Here is a 16,974-nt window from a genome sequence, read left to right as displayed (position 1 = left end):
GAAGGGGGAAATCCTACTTGCAGTTTACTGGTAAATAAAAGAGTTAATCCCAGCACTGTCACAACGCACGCGCTATCGGGGCTAAAGTCCATGTCGTGAGCAGAGCTTTCACAGTCTCTTTCGGATTCCAGACTTAGACTCAACGACCCCGGGCGCCTCTCTCTTGACATGGTGGTCTGCTCCAGCAGCGAGGAGGCACCACCACCACCCCCAACCGACGGTCCAAAAGCAATCCAACGTTTCCTGGGCAGCACTCTCTTTGGTTTGCACCCCGACCAAAGTCGGGCGGTAGAAACCCTTCCCCTGGAGGCGAGATGGAATGGCGTGGCGATGAGAGAGGCGGATCTACAGCAGACAGTCCGACGGCCCCTGCTCCAATTTGAGAGAGAGAGAGCGAGAGAGAGAGGAGAGCAGCGAGGAGAGGGCAGGAGGGAAAATACATCTTTTGCTTGGTGCCAAAAAGGGGTGGGGTATCTTCGAGGACCGCCTCAGTAAATTCAGCAGGACCCGAAAGACACTGCAGAGGAACAAAAGTGAATATTTACGTTAATACTCGCATAACAATTGGCGAAAGTCAAAGGCAGCAACAAGGGACGAGAATAATATTTGGGAAATCCTTACTGGCTCACTCTCACGATGTTTCACGACACGTCTCCTGACTCGCTTCCAGCAATAATTCCTCCAGCTCCTTTTCAGTTTTGGGAGATGTAAACTCTTTGAAGACAAATCAAAACGATTATTAGAAAGGGGAAGGCCAGGGTTTTGTCAGAACAGAAGCGGAAAAAACGGATTCAAAAGCATTGGAAATCCCCCTGATGGTCCTTACTGACTTTTGTTTTGTCCTGGGAAGCTGTTTCACAGCCACAGTTATGGGAACCCTCTAAACTCCAAAGCCCTTGCCGAGAGAGAGAGAGAGAGAGGGAGGAGAGGGAGAGGGGAGAGGGAGAGGGAGGGAGAGGGAGAGGGAGAGGGAGAGGGGAGAGGGAGAGGGAGAGGGAGAGGGAGAGTTTGGACGTTGAGCACCGGCAAGTTTTTTAACCTCGGGACAGGGTAGGGTGGGGTGGGGTGAATCTCAGCCGAGCCCAGATACACGGAGCCCTTTTGTAGCGTCTCCGTGACATCCTTGGCTGAGGTCGGTTAACTTAGCAGATACCATCAGGAATTCAACTCAAGGGGGCAGCACGGTGGCGCAGTGGTTAGCACTGCTGCCTCACAGCGCCGAGGTCCCAGGTTCAATCCCGGCTCTGGGTCACTGTCTGTGTGGAGTTTGCACAGTCTCCCTGTGTTTGCGTGGGTTTCGCCCCCACAACCCAAAGATGTTCCAGGTAGGTGGATTGGCCACGCTAAATTGCCCCTTAATTGGAAAAAATTAATAGGGTACTCTAAAATTATAAAAAAAAAGGAATTCAACTCAAGGCCGTCGGGGACTACGTGGCTCATTCACGGTTGTTGGCAATGAGCACGAAGCGGTGTGGGGGCAAATGGGGGGGGGGGGGGGGTTAAGGATTGTGACAATGGTGAAGATTGTGGGGGGGGGGGGAGAAAGGGGGAATGAGAAAAGACTAACATTCAACTTCAGTCGATTTACGTTTAGGTAAATCGGGTCTGCCTAATTAGCTGAACAGAGAAAATGTATTGCAGATTGTAATCCGCCTGGGTCAAAATCCTGGAATGCCCTCCCTAACAGCACGGTGGGAGTACCTACACCACATGGACTGCAGCGGTTCAAGGCGGGCTCACTGCCACCTTTCCCAAGGGAAATTAGGGATGGACAATAAATGCTGGGCCCAGCCAGTGACGCCCACAGTCTGTAAATTCATTTTTTCAAGTTCTTTTCCAATTAAGGGGCAATTTAGCGCGGCCAATCCTCCTAGCCAGCACATCTTTGGGTCCACGCAGACACGGGGCGAATGTGCAAACTCCACACGGACAGTGACCTGGGGCTAGGATCGAACCCGCGTCCTCAGCGCCGTGAGGCAGCAGTGCTAACCACTGCACCCACGTGCCCGCTTCTGTAAATGAATTTTTAAAAATTATACACTCACGGTCACAAGTCTTTTCAATTAAATATTTCTGAAGCAGGGGACCGGTTATGCAATAGTTAATGTTATTTTTAGGCATTGGAAAATGTGCCTCATGGGTAAAGTGGAGGTAAAGAGTTAAATAACTTCTAGGTCTTGTGGAAATTTGAGTCACAGAGCAGAAGGAGATGCAAGGGTTCTTAGTTTCGATATGGCGAAGTAGTGAATTTGGGTAGAGTCATGGAGGTCTGCAGCACAGAAAAGGCCCTTCGGCCCATCGCATCTGCGCCAGTCAAAAACCACCTAAACATTCAATTCCCATTTCCAGCACTTGGCCCATAGCCTTATCTGCCTTGGGATCGCAAGTGCACATCTAAATACATTTGCACTTGTAGCTTGGGAGAAACAAGTGGTGATGGACCAACATGTTACCGATAAAATTGAGGATCATTAGCCGTGATTTCTCAGCAGTCAGACTTCACACTCACCGTGCTCAACACTGCAGCTCACTGTTTTGCCATCCTTGTCTGTGGTCAGCAATGTCGACTCAGGCAGTCTCTGGACAAGCTCCACTTTCAGTCCATTTGGTAAGGCAGTCCCACGTATGGTGTGATCGCAGTCTTAGCACAGACTGTCTCAAAGTCGTGCCCGGAGTTATCTGCCCCCCTGTCCGGATCCGATGGACTCCCGGACTGGGGACTACCGTCTGAGGCAGAGGCTGGGACAGTCAAAGCTGCCGGAGTGTCTGATGCCGAACAAGGAAAAAGCTCCGACGAGGATTCTTTTGTGGAGATCCCGTTCTTCCTGCTCCGCAGTGCTTTGTTCAGCCATTGCAGGTCCTGGTCGTTGGGGTTCTCTGGTGGGCTTTCTACCCTGGTCACTAAGAAGACTTTGTGTCCCCTGCCTGGACTGGACACCAGCCTCTCATTGCCTCTTGGTCCGATCTCGATCGGTGAGCTGACAAAAACTGGGCTCTCGAGCCCCAGGGATTTTAATTCTGAGGCAATCTGTGTTGGCTGTTCATCAACATCTGGCAGGTTGCTCCCATTGCCCACCTCACCCCCTGTGAGCGACTCCTTTCCAGGAGGGCTTCCCGAAGGATCCTGCTGTTGGTTTTCGGAGCTTGGCAGCCCAACCTCACTTTCCTGCGTTGGTCGCACCCCAGACTCGTCCTGCGCTGCCGGCTGTGTCTCGCGTTCCACAGAGGAGGGCGCAACGTTCAATTCACCAGGGCCACCCTTTTCTTCGGTGTTCCCAGTTACGGGCTGCACACTTTCTTGGCCGACTCCGATTCCCGATCGTCTGGCGTCCCCCTCAGCCTTTGGACGGGCCTGGCTCCTCTGGGGCTCCTCCTTGTATCACACATCGTCACGGTGATCTCGGGCATTGACGCAGATTGCTGCATCTTTTGCTCTTTCTCCTCCTTCTCCTTTGCCAAGATAAAGTTCCTCTTGCAGCCGTTTTGGACCTCCGTGAGGAGAGCCTTCTGAGTTTCGATGAAGCTCTTCACCTGAGGAATAAATGGGGCTGTCGGTTACACAACAATAACTTTAATTTTAACTTACATAGCACCTTCAACACAGCAAAACGTCCCAAGGTACTCCACAAGGGAGTAAATGACAACAAAAGGAGATATTAGGACAGATGACCAAAAGCTGGGTCTTATGTGTTAAGAGATGATTTGTAAAATGAATGAAAATCGCTTATTGTCACAAGTAGGCTTCAAATGAAATCAAACCGTGCTGCTGGCCTGCCTTGGTCTGCTTTCAAAGCCAGCGATTAGCCCTGTGAGCTAAACAGCCCCTGCCGAGCTAAACAGCCCCTGATTTAAAGGGGGGGGGGGGGGGGGAGGAGATTAGAGCGGCAGAGGTTTAGGGAGCAAATTCCAGAGCTCGTGGGCCTTGCAGCTGGAGATACAGCTGTCAATGGCGGAACGATTAAATCAGGGAACAAGCAAGAGGTCAGAATTGAGTTTCTTAGAGATCTCAGAGGGTTGTAGGACTGAAAGTGGTTAGGGATATGGTGAGTACATGGAGACATTTAAAAGGAATGACATGGTTCGAGGCATTGGCTGACTGGAAGACAGGGGTCTGGTGAAGTATAATTCACAGACAATCAAGGCCCACAGGGTAAAGTGTCCTCGCACAGGGAGGTTGAGCAGTGTAACACAGGTTGCAACATTTCACCTGTGAAACACTTTGCGAGCCTTCAAAGTGGTGAAGTGCAATCTATTCTTGAGATCTCACAATTATTTTTGCTAGAATTTTTTTGAAAATCAGTAGTTTGAGGAAGGCCCTTCATGACCCTAGCTTGCTGTCTCCTAAGCAGGAGCACCGCATTTATACCAGGATGATTAAAGGATTTGACAGGGTAGCTAGAGAGAAACTATCTCCTCTGGTAGAGTTGTCCAGGGCAAGGTGCTGTGCGAGGGTGATGCGAGGAAGCACTTCTCCAATAAACAAGGGAGTGAAAATCTGGAACTCTCTCTCACCCAAATAACATATATATAGGAACATAGGACTTAGTAGCAGGAGTACCCATACATTGGCTATTTTAAGGCAGAGAATTTTTGAGAGAGGGAGCGAGAGAGAGAGAGAGAGAGAAGGCGGAAATGTGGAGTTGAATTACAATCAGATCGGCCGTGATCTTATTGAATAGAGGAGCTCCAGGGTTAAGGCAAAACTGAGAGCTCGTGGTGTTGGGCCTCCTCTGTACTGTAAGGATTCAATGGATTCTACGATCTGACTGGGGCCTCAACTCTACATTCCCGATGGTGGTGCAGTGGTTAGCACTGCTGCCTCATGGCGCTGAGGTCCCAGGTTCGATCCCGGCTCTGGGTCACTGTCCGTGAGGAGTTTGCACATTCTCCCCGTGTCTGCGTGGGTCTCACCCCCACAACCCAAAGATGTGCAGGGTAGATGGATTGGCCACACTAAATTGGCCCTTAATTGGAAAAAAAAATAATTGGGAACAGACCAACAAGGAAGTCAAAGGTTACCAGGGGTAGGCGGGAATGTAGAGTTTTTAAAATAAATTTAGAGCGCCCAATTCATTTTTTCCAATTAAGGGGCAATTTAGCGTGGCCAATCCACCTAACCTGCACATCTTTGGGTTGTGGGGGTGACACCCATGCAAACATGGGGAGAATGTGCAAACTCCACACGGACAGTGACCCACAGCCGGGATCGAACCTGGGACCTCAGCACCATGAGCCAGCAGTGCTAACCACTGCACCGCCATCGGGAATGTAGAGTTGAGGCCCCAGTCAGATCGTAGAATCCATTGAATCCTTACAGTACAGAGGAGGCCAATTGGCCCATCGAGCCTGCACTGACCCTCTGAAAGACCATCCTAAGGGCCCATCCCCTGCCCTATCCTCGTAACCCCACCAAACCATTGCACACTAAGGGCAATTTATCATGGCCAATCCACCTAACCTGCACACCTTTGGACTGTGGGAGGAAACCGGAGCACCCGGCAGGGGAAACCCACGTAGACAGGGGGAGAACGTGCAGACACCACACAGACAGTGACCCAAGCCGGGAATCGAACCTGGGCCCTGGAGCTGCGAATCAACTGTGCTAACCACTGTGCTACCGTGCTGCCACTCCTGCTCTTGACTTGTATGTAAGATAATCCCAAAGACTAACAGCCCTCAAGAGAAGAAATGCCTTTTCATCTCAGTCTTAAATGGAGACCCTGAGGAAATGAATAAATGAATGTGATAAAATTAGAATTATTAGTTAAGATAGGATAGATAGTAGGGCCGGTCCGATGGTAGGGGGCTCACAGACAAAGGACAAAGAGATTTAGCAAAAGCCTGTTTGAAACCATCGGGGGAGGGTGGCCGCATGGTGAAAAGGATGCTGGGGTTACAATGCAAAGTGACCAATTAGGATATAGGGCCAGGTCAGGTGGTGTATAGAATGACCAATGGGAAGCTTATATGTGACTCTTACTGTGAGTTTGAATGCATCAGCAGAAACCCTTTTGTCTTCTGTCTCACTTACTGTGGAACTCACAGGAGGCGGCTGTGTGTGCTGGAGTTCTCCCAGTAGGCCAGCCTTGCAAGTTAGCTATTATTAAATGATACTATACCTACAAATCCATCTCTCATTTTATTGAGCCAGACTACCGGGTGAAGAATTTAACTATCAACAACCCCATATCTTTTAAACTGTGCCTCCTGGTTTTCAATTCACCCACGAAAGGAAACATCCTCTCACCATCCACCCTGTCAATCCCTTTGGACTCTTATATGTTTCAATAAGATCACCTTCCATTCTTCTAAACTCCAATGGGGATGGGCCCGGTGGGGATGGGTCCATTTTCTTTGTAAGGTAACCCCTTCATCTGAGGAATCAGCCGCGATGAACCTTCTCTGAAGTATTTCCTTCCTTAAAGGAGATGACCAAAACGGCACACAGTATTCTATGTGCGATCTCTGTAGCAGGACCCCTTTATTCCTGTACTCCTATCCCCTTCCAATAAACGGCAACAAATAATTTGCCCAAATGCTTTGTGTACTTGAACCTTTTGTGATTCACGTTCAAGCTAATGTCTTTCAATTTCAAGACCCTGGAAAATAGGTTCGAGAAAGAGATTGGGCTAAGAGCCTTCCGTTTTAAAACAAGGACGTCTATAAATACTCACGGTTTCTTTCTTGGGCTCCCTGTCCAGGTCGAGCCTCAGTAGGGAATGGTTCACTTTGAGGGCCAGCGAGAGGGCCATAAGTCCACCAGTCTTGATCTCGTTTTCGCGCAGATCCAGTCGTAGGAGGCGGGGGCTGTCTGCTATGAATTCCGCCACTGCCACGGCACCTGGGGGGGGACACAAAAAGACGATGCCAATCTAACCCCACTCGTTAACTCAGCAAGTTAAAAAAACTGTCAGCTGCCACAACTGTAAATAATGTAGCAGAAACTTAATTGATTAGAATCTCGGTATGGAATTTACACAAGCAACCAACTGGCAGATGATAAAGTTATCATTGTTCTGTAAAGGCCACACTTATATGTTGGATGAATTCCAAAGTCTGTAGCTAACCAGGGGAATAAACAATTTAAACAAGCTGACACATTTTTAAGCAAAAATGCAATTTAATTCATCCCACTCCCCACTCTCGAATGGCTCCCCGGCGGCTGGCTGGCTTTGTTTCGGTGAGTACGCTTCACAGGCGAGTCCAGACATTCTCAGGTAACATACCCAAAGGGCATCACACCAGAGTTCATTCTACCCTCACCCAACATCTGCGCAGGTGTAATTCCAGCAGGGTTTACTCGCACAGTGAACAGGAAACCCTGCTGTCTTTTCGTCCCCCACTTTCTATCCCAGAAATACTGAGACAAGACCAGCTATCTGAACTGTTGGCCCAGCTACTGTGTGCAAAGTTGGCACGCCCTGTATAAACTCGCACGCGGATAACAAACACACGGACAAGATGCTGGAAGGGGCACAGTGCCCCTGCATTTTCAGGAGAGTGAGGAAACTGCAAAGAACATAATATGCGCTAATCATTGCCTGGGTAAATTACAGAACCTTCTTGTTATTATCTCTTTCTTCTCTTCCCTCAAAGGTGCTGTCTGTTCCTGGAGCGCCAAAGCCTCTCATAGTTCAATCAAGCAACCACTCTTCTTGCAGGGGCCCAGACAATGAGTGTCAGTGGGCTCTTTGACTGTGGAATGCATCACATTTTCCAGCTATGGCTCACTGGATAGCAATCGCAAGTGGGGCTCCCATCTCACTAATTCACCCCGCCCCGCAACATAGGGTTGGCAAGACAATTGCAGCCTCCCTGACGGAACCTCTGACACACTTCAGTTAATCTAGCACAGACCAGGAAAAAAAAACCTTCTTGCAGCATATGGCCTTGCTGCACACGTCAGTTCCAACACAAACTCATTACCAAGGGATTTCAACTGCACAGATCTTAAAAAGGGGCAGAGGGCGGTATGTGGCACAGTGGTTAGCACTGGAACTGTGGCACTGAGGACTCCGGGTTCGAATCCCGGCTCTGGGTCACTGTCCGTGTGGAGTTTGCACATTCTCCCCGTGTCTGCGTGGGTTTCACCCCCACAACCCAAAGATGTGCAGGCTTGGTGGATTGGCCATGCTAAATTGCCCCTTAATTGGAGAAAAAATAATTGGGTACTCTAAATTTTAAAAAAAGGGGCAGGAGGGCAGTACGTGGATGCAGAGGTTAGCACTGCTGCCTCATGGCGCCAAAGTCCCAGGTTCGATCCCAGCTCTGGGTCATCGTCCGTGTGGAGTTTGCACATTCTCCTCGTGTTTGCGTGGATTTCGCCCCCACAACCCAAAGATGTGTAGGCTAGGTGGATTGGCCATGCTAAATTGGCCCTTAATTGGAGAAAAAAGATTTGGGTACTCTAAATTATTTTTTAAAAAATCTTTAACAGAGCAATGCAACAGAAACCATCAAGAAACTAGTTTGAAAGTCACAGAAGGCAGCAAGATTCACACTTGCCTACGAGTCTTTTGTTTGGCTCTTACCTTCACAGGTGAGTTTCGTGGACGCCAGTCCTAATCGTAGAACTGATCGATTTGCAATCAGTCCATCTTTTAGCTTGTGCACACCTTCATTCCCGATAGCATTGTGGCCGAGATTTAACGTCTCCAGACTCAGTGTGTAGGGCTGAGAGAGAGAGAAAGAAACAGGGAATTTCTGTTTAAATGCAACTCGAATCAATCTTACTGATTTTGAACTTCCCAGTTGCAGCCCCTTGAAAGCGCAGAGCCGTAGAGACCAACCAGTCTGAAATCTGTAATGCAATGAAAGGTTTAACACGCGCGGGCGGCTACCAACTTAATCTGCAAGGAAATTTGATAGGAAAGAGAGAAGGGTGACCCAATTAGAGTTGCTGAGATTATGAAGGGATTTAGTGATGAGTCAGACTTGATTCAGCTGGTGGCATGCTCCCCTCAGTCAGAATGTTTCACTAGGCTGACACTGCAGTGCAGAGCCGAGGGAGGGCTACACTACTGCTGGTGCCATCATTCGGATCAGACCTAGGCCCGGTCTTCTGTCTCAGGTAAAAGATCCCGTGGGTGCCATTTTGAAGCAAGTACGGTTATTCCTTCCTGTTGCCCTGGCCTATATTTTTCCTTCATTCATTCATCATCACAAAATAAAGGCTACCAAGCCATCGCCATGTTGCGGTTTGTGGGAGCTTGTTGAGCACAAAATGGCTGCTGTCTTTCCCATATTATAACAGTGTCTACGCTTCACATTTCCCTCGCTGGTCGTGAAAGGTACGAGAAAATTCATTTCTGATTTTTTTTTTTAAAGCAGCAGATCCAGTCAAACGGTTCACGAGATTCAAATACCTGGGCAGATGGGTTAAGCACAGAGGGAGCAAAGAATATAAGAAGTTAAACATAGCTATTTCACTGGAAGAGTAGCAGTGCGGCAGCACGGTAGCACAGTGGTTAGCACTGTGGCTTCACAGCGCCAGGATCCCAGGTTTGATTCCCCGATGGGTCACTGTCTGTGCGGAGTCTGCACGTTCTCCCCGTGTCTGCGTGGGTTTCCTCTGGGTGCCCTGGTTTCCTCCCACAGTCCAAAGACGTGCAGGTTAGGTGAACTGGCCATGCTAAATTGCCCTCGCGTCCAAAAAGGTTAGATGGGGTTATTAGGTTAGGGGGAATAGGGTGGATATGAGGGCTTAAGTGGGTCGGTGCAGACTCGATGGACTGAATGGCCTCCTTCTGCACTGTATGTTCTATGCTGTGAAATAAGGTACCACACCAGGCCATTTAAAATGACAAAATATAATTTAATAAATTTCGAGAGAATGGCTGGAGGAAGTAAAGTAATCTTTACTGTCACAAGTAGGCTTTACATTAACACTGCAATGAAGTTACTGTGAAAATCCCCCAGTCGCCACATTCCGGCGCCTGTTTGGGTACACAGAGGGAGAATTCAGAATGTCCAATTCACCTAACAAGCTCGTCTTTCGGAATTTTCGTGGGAGGAAACCGGAGCACCCGGAGGAAACCCACACAGACACGGGGAGCACGAGGCAGACTCCACACAGACAGTGACCCAAGGCGGGAATTGAACCTGGGACCCTGGAGCTGTGAAGCAACAGTGCTAACCGCTCTGTTACCGTGCAGCCCACTAGCCGAGGTAAACGTAGCAGCACATTGTTGGAACTCATTTTCTCTTTAAAAATTCTCACCACCGGGTAGCAGCAGCTAACCGCAGTCATAGATTATCATAGAATTTACAGTGCAGAAGGAGGCCATTCGGCCCATCGAGTCTGCACCGGCTCTTGAAAGAGCACCCCACCCAAGGTGAACACCTGCACCCTATCCCCATAACCCAGTAACCCCATCCAACACTAAGGGCAATTTTGGACACTAAGGGCAATTTATCACGGCCAATCCACCTAACCTGCACATCTTTGGACTGTGGGAGGAAACCGGAACACCCGGAGGAAACCCACGCACGCACGGGGAGGATGTGCAGACTCCGCACAGACAGTGACCCAAGCCGGAATCGAACCTCGGACCCTGGAGCTCTGAAGCAATTGTGCTATCCACAAGGCTACCCTGCTGAAGATTAGGGTAGAAAAATCTCTAACTCACCAGCAGCATTGGACAAACGGAGAAAAGATTTGCAGGCCCACCGCGAAAGGGAGGGCGAGTGGGACTTGGCGAGTTTCTGTCGCAGAGGACTGGCACAGACATGAGGGCCGAATGGCCTCCTACTGTACTGTAACCCTGATAAGATTTTAAATTGGATGTTGTAAAAATGCAGAACCCACTGTTTCAGAGCCCAATAAATAACTCGAGCTGCTCGGTCTTGGACTATTGCACTTGCAAGTCTTCAAGGGGCATGGTAGTGCCTCTTCACAGTGCCGCACTATTGGATATCGATGTTGCTTCAGTTGTCAGTAATACTTGTAGTTTTTTTTTAAACCCATATATTTCCTAATGGTGCTAATTCTAGGTGGTCCTTGGGTTCCTTGTCTGAACACAAGCCTGGCCAACTGTTAACGTGCTATTTAACCTCAGATTGCATCATCCGACGTTCAACCATTGAGGCATTTACTAGTCAGGTTCGCTGGACGGTGAAGAGTGGGGAGCTTGGCGGTTTTACATTCTCCTCCCCAGCTGGGCTGGCAGGTGTCATGTGAGAGTACCTTTAAGAAATGGGTGTTTTTTTTATAGAATAACTGTAGTGGATGTACCTTTAAGAAATGGGTGTGTATTACTGCAGTGATGTCAGAGTGTGGGTGGAGCTGGGCTGTCTGTCAGCTTTTAGTTTCACTTTGAGAAAAGCTTGGGTGTGTCTGTTTGTTTCAGTGTTGGAGCTGAAGCCAGACAGAGCAGGTGCACTGTTGTTCTCTCTGCCATGAAAAGACTATCTCTTGATCATTTGGTGAATGCAGAATTATAAATGTTTTCAGTAGTGAATTTAAACCCGATGTACTTCTGTTAAAAGGTGTTTCTTTTGTCTTCTGGATGTTGTTTGGGAAGTTATTAAGGATTACTTAGTGTTGTATTTTTGAGGGGTTGTATTTGAATTAATGATTGCTAAGATGTTCACTGTATGTTTTAAAAACGTTAACTTGAGTTCATAGAATAAACATTGTTTTGCTTTAAAAAATACTTTTCCATTTCTGCTGTACCATACCTGTAGAGTGGGCCGTGTGCTCCCCATACCACAATCTATTAAAAGTTGTGGGTCAAGTGAACTCCATGATGCACTTTGGGGTTCTCTAAACCCTGGCCCATAACATAGGGAAGGAATAGGGATAGTGTGAATAACTGGGTAACTGTTGCGGAGGGCTGGCATAGGCACAAGGGGAGGAATGGACTCCTTTCTGGGCCACGAGGACCTGGAGGGCGATGGGTGTGACCTGGCTGCTTCCGGATCGAGATCAGCGATTCCAGCGTTGACCAGTAATGGAGCTGGAACATTTATGATCTGTTCTGCCCTGTACCATACTGAGATATACCAAGACTATCAGAGGAGTTGATCAGGGGACAGGTGGGTTATTTAACTTGGGCACTTTGGGGATATTTGCAACAGAGTCAGAAGGAAAGTTGGGTATGGCAGGTTTCAGCCGATCACAGGACGGATTCCTATGTTCAAAAGTCCGCCTTCACTGCCTCACGGCGCCAAGGTCCCAGCTTCGATCCCGGCTCTGGGTCACTGTCCATGTGGAGTTCGCACATTCTCCCCGTGTTTGCGTGGGTTTCGCCCCCACAGCCCAAAGATGGGCAGGGTAGGTGGATTGGCTGCATTAAATTGCCCCTTTTTTTTCCAAAAAAATTTAGAGTACCCAATTATTTCTTTTTTCCAATTAAGGGGAAATATAGCACGGCCAATCCGCATCTTTGGGTTATGGGGATGAAACCCACACAGAAATGGGGATAATGTGCAAACTCCACATGGACAGTGACCCAGGGCCGGGATTCGAACCCAGGTCTTCAGCGCCATAGGCTGCAGTTTAACCACTGAGCCACGTGCCGCCCACTAAATTGCCCCTTAACTGGACAAAATGAATTGTGTATTCTAAATTTATTTTTTTAAAGTGCGACGTCACCTCCCCGTTAGCCAAAAACAAGCGTTCAACTTATAAATAAGCTGGAGCTAAAATGAAGGCACAAAAAATGAGAGGAAGTAATAAATATTTTGAAGTGCCTTATATTTCTGCTCACAATGAGTCAGAGGACACAGTGGCCGCAATCAATGACTGGAGCATTATCCGGAATGTTTCCATACATGAATGAGATTATAATAGACTACATAGGAATCTTCAACGTTAAATATTGACAGAAAGGTATGAATAAAGCTCATGACAACAGGAAATCATGTTAGTGGACAGGAAATACGTGCAGAAACCAGATAAGGTTTAAAATCATTACAAATGGGAGACAATAGCACATGGATACCCAGTTTGCAACTCTGCACGTTTCGAGAAGCAGTTTCGCTCACCAGGGCCGCTGCAATGTAAGTCATCCCGTTGTGGCTCAACTGATTGTTCCACAGAACCAAGGTCACCAGACCCTGTCGTTGCTCCTTCAGCCCATCGGAAATGTACGCCAAACCTGTGAATAAAATAAAGAGTATCCTGAGATCCACTCATGGTCATTCCTCCCCCCCCCCCCCCCCCCCTCTCCTTTTCTGAAGATGCTGGTTATCGTTGGGGCCTGGGTGGCAGGTCTGTCTCCGGCTTCGTGTCCCAGGTGGTCGTCATGTTGCGAGTGTGCATTAGCAACCTGCTTGCGGGAGAAGCCATCACGGGTGAACCCTATCCCACCCCGTGCACTTTTCATCAGAGGTAACAAAGTCACTGTCGGGATTTGTGTCTGAGCCTCCTCCCTCCCCCTCCTCAGCCTCGGGAAACACAGGCCTCCCTATTGCTGCCTGCCCTGGCTGAGATCAATTAACTCAGCACAGACTGGGAATTGAACACATTTGTTTACTCGTCTGAATGGCTCGACAAGATTGTTAACGAGGCAATGGAGGAATTAAATCTTACTCATTTTACTAAGATTGTTTCATAAAAGAAAGTGTTCACAATATATCTCTTCAATAAATCCAATTTTTTTCCCAATTACAGGGCAATTTAGCATGGCCAATCCACCTACCCTGCACGTCTTTGGCTTGTGGGGGTGAAACCCACGCAGACAAGGGAGAATGTGCAAACTCCACACGGACAGTGACCCAGGGCCGGGATTGAACCCGGGTCCTCGGTGGTGTGAGGCCACAGTGCTAACCACTGCGCCGCCCATATTCAAGACTGAGATTGATAGATTTTTGGATTCCAAGCAGATCAAGGGGCAGTGTGGGAAGATGGAGCAGATCAGACATGACTGGATGGCGGTGGAGACCCGAATGGCCTAATTCTGCTCCTCTGTCTTGTGGTCAAACTGAGCGGTAGAATAGTTTTGAAGGGCCAACTGGCCTTCTCCTACTCCTGTATATTAAATCATTCTGCTCAACAAGGGCTGACTGGGAACGCGCAATAAACGCTGGCTTGTCGGCAACACTCACCCCTCCAGGATTACATTTATAAAATGGAAGAAAAATATTCTCATGGAATCCAACGACATCATGTCCATTCCATCTAATTAGCCAGAAGGAAATTTACAAACCATGGGGAAGAATTAGGAGCTTTGCACCAACTTAGCACAGCCCAGGTAGCTCCAGTGTAGCTAACCATCCCCCCCCATCCGCCGTGGTACCCAATAACCTGCCCCATAAACCTGGATGTACAATGGAACCTGACTATTCACGTGTTAGGGAGGACATTCTGATAGGAGGTTCCAGCGTCGCACGAAGTTGGCCGTAAGAGAGGAAGCAAGCTGCCTACCCGAGTCCAGAATGTGGTTGTTGCGCAGGTCCATCAGCTGGATGGTGCAGTTGAACTTCAGAAGGTTTCCCAGCTGCGCCGAGTCCTGCAGCCCGTTCAATTTGTTATCGGCCAGAAACAGCTCTCGCAGCGTCATGTTCATCTTCAACGCGGTGGCTGCCGGGAGGAATGACAGGCACACACGATAAAACAGGGGGGAGATCACGCACACCAGAATGGCACGCTGCCCCCCCCCCCCCCCCCCCCCTCAACCGCGGCACGCGTACGAGGTTTCACCAATCTGCCTCTCGAATGCCATGCACTTGGCTTTAATTTTACAGACATCTGGGCTTTCATCTCACGAGGAAAGGTGACGAGGACGTCCGAGTTTGTTTCCTGTGGAACTGCACTGCCCTCAAGGTTGCGAAGAGAACTTGGCAAACCGATCAGGGAAAACCGTTCATTACGGACCAGAGGGGAAGGGTACAAATTAGCAGAGAGACAAGGAAGTCAAGGAAAAATAATAAAATCATTGAAGGCTCCCAATCTAGTCATCCCTACTATTAAGTACAAGGCCTGTATAGTGTGTAGGTCAAGTGAGGACTGGGCCAAGCTCAGCTGTGATAAGCCTCAGAATGTAAAAGCCTCTCGACACATGCCCACCCACGTTGAGTGGGTGAGCTGGACATAGTGTGTCTGACAAGATTTGAACCCTAGGCTATGCTGGGCTGACTTCCACTGGGGCAGTGGCCAATAATAATAATAATAATAATAATAATAATAATCGCTTATTGTCACAAGTAGGCTTCAATGAAGTTACTGTGAAACGTCCCTAGTCGCCACATACCAGGAGCCTGTTCAGGGAGGCCGGTACGGGAATTGAACCCGCGCTGCTGGCATTGTTCTGCATTTTAGACCACTGTGCTAAACCAGCCCCATTGGCTAGGAAGCAGGGGAGTACGTAACAAACTAGGGCTGCTGCTTCTGACCTCTGCTCCTTGTGCCAACGTCAGGTGAAAGGCTCGGTTAGACTGCCGCTTCCCCAGCAAGGCTCAGGGCTCAAACTGCCGACATTCTCAACCTTACTGGCTAGGGTTACACAGGGAAATAGTGGAGAATAACAGACCCTTGCAACACCCTGGATCTCCAGAGCAAAGTGGGGGGGGGGGGGTGGGTGGGTGGTGGTGTGGGAATCATCAAGAAACCAAAGGTTGTAAACAAGACAAAATAATTTTGTTGCGGTTCTAAGAAATAATCATTAATCAAAAGAATGAATGAAAGATGGTCAGAGACATTGCGAAAACAAACTACTCCCCTATCAGCCTTGGCTGCGGGGCAGCTTAAGTTAATCCTTAACATTACATTCAGCAGCCGTATAAACATTTTTACCAGGAAACCTAAATCCTATGAAAATGAAGGGGCATCAAATGGCTTTATTCTCTCCCTCACTGAGGGGCACAGGATTCAGTTTGCAGCCGTGCTATTGCCCAACTGAAACCAAGTAGTGAGTTTGGCCTCCGAACGACAGTAGCCACTTCCTTCTGGAGCTGGCAACTGTACCTCCACTGATGCTCAGCCAGTCTCAGAATCACTTAGAAAGCTACACCTACGAGTTCAAGGCTAGACGTTTAGATCCCTGTCCAGAACCCGCGCACATAATGTAGGCTGGCACTCCAGCCCATGACTGCAAGAGTGCTGCACTGTCAAAGGTGCTGTCCTTGGGGGAAGATCGCTGACCAGTGGATACTAAAGAATCCATGGCACTACACAAGAAGGAATAGGGAGTTCTCCTTTTGTGCTAACTGACATTCTTCCCTCAATCATTGATTAAAAGTTGCTTATTCATCTCATTAGTGTTGGGGGGGGGGGGGGGGGGGCTCCTGAGCTCCAAGTAGCTTTTGTATTAACAGTATTCACAGAAGTTTTAAGAATTATTTGTATAAGAAGTACTTGGAGGTGTTTTACATTACATAGGTACAAACCTTTCCTTCATTAAAACTTTAGCTGGTGGTATGAGGACTAGGGGACACAGATTTAAGGATTTGGCTAAGGGCGGTAAGTGGTTAGCATTGCTTCCTCACAGTACCAGGGACCTGGGTTCAATTCTGGCCTTGGGTCACTGTCTGTGCGGAGTCTGCACGTTCTCCCTGTGTCTGTGTGGGTTTCCTCCGGGTGCTCCGGTTTCCTCCCACAGTCCACAGGTGTGCGGGTTAGGTGGGGTTACGAGGATCGGGCAAGGAAATGGTCCAGTTAGAGTGCGCTTTCAGAGGGTTGGTGCAAATTCGATGGGCCGAATGGCCTCCTTCTGCACTGTAGGGATTCTACGGATGCAAGAGAGGAATGTGAGGCAAGTGGTTTTAATACAGCAAGGGGGAATTACCTCGAACTCTATGCCTTTGAGGGAGGTGGAAGTGGAGATGATCAATAATTTCAATAGGCAATTGGATGGGCGCTTCAGAAAAATAAAATTGATGCCTTTGGTGGGGGTGGGGGAAAGAGTGAGTGGATAGAGCGAGAGAGAGAGAGTGCGAGAGAGAGAGTGCGAGAGAGAGGGGAGAGAGTGCGAGAGAGAGAGTGCGATAGAGAGAGAGTGCGAGAGAGAGAGAGTGCGAGAGAGAGAGAGAGTG

At 48.6% G+C, this 16,974-nt stretch overlaps 1 protein-coding gene across 1 annotated transcript in view; it reads right to left on the bottom strand.

Moving 5' to 3' along the window:
* LOC119957988 overlaps nt 1-16,974 on the bottom strand; it is a 48,957-nt gene continuing 31,983 nt past the window's right edge. The window contains exons 7-13 of the mRNA XM_038786237.1: nt 14,369-14,524; nt 12,988-13,100; nt 8,532-8,673; nt 6,675-6,841; nt 2,510-3,531; nt 622-714; nt 1-517 (exon numbers count right to left, since the gene is read on the bottom strand). Of these exons, the coding sequence (XP_038642165.1) occupies nt 3,280-3,531; nt 6,675-6,841; nt 8,532-8,673; nt 12,988-13,100; nt 14,369-14,524 (830 nt within the window). The 3' untranslated portion in view covers nt 1-517; nt 622-714; nt 2,510-3,279. The remainder of the gene's footprint in view (nt 518-621; nt 715-2,509; nt 3,532-6,674; nt 6,842-8,531; nt 8,674-12,987; nt 13,101-14,368; nt 14,525-16,974) is intronic.

Source organism: Scyliorhinus canicula, chromosome 27, assembly GCF_902713615.1.
Source record: "Scyliorhinus canicula chromosome 27, sScyCan1.1, whole genome shotgun sequence".
Taxonomy (NCBI): Eukaryota; Metazoa; Chordata; class Chondrichthyes; order Carcharhiniformes; family Scyliorhinidae; genus Scyliorhinus; species Scyliorhinus canicula.
This window is presented reverse-complemented; position numbering and strand designations above follow the sequence as displayed.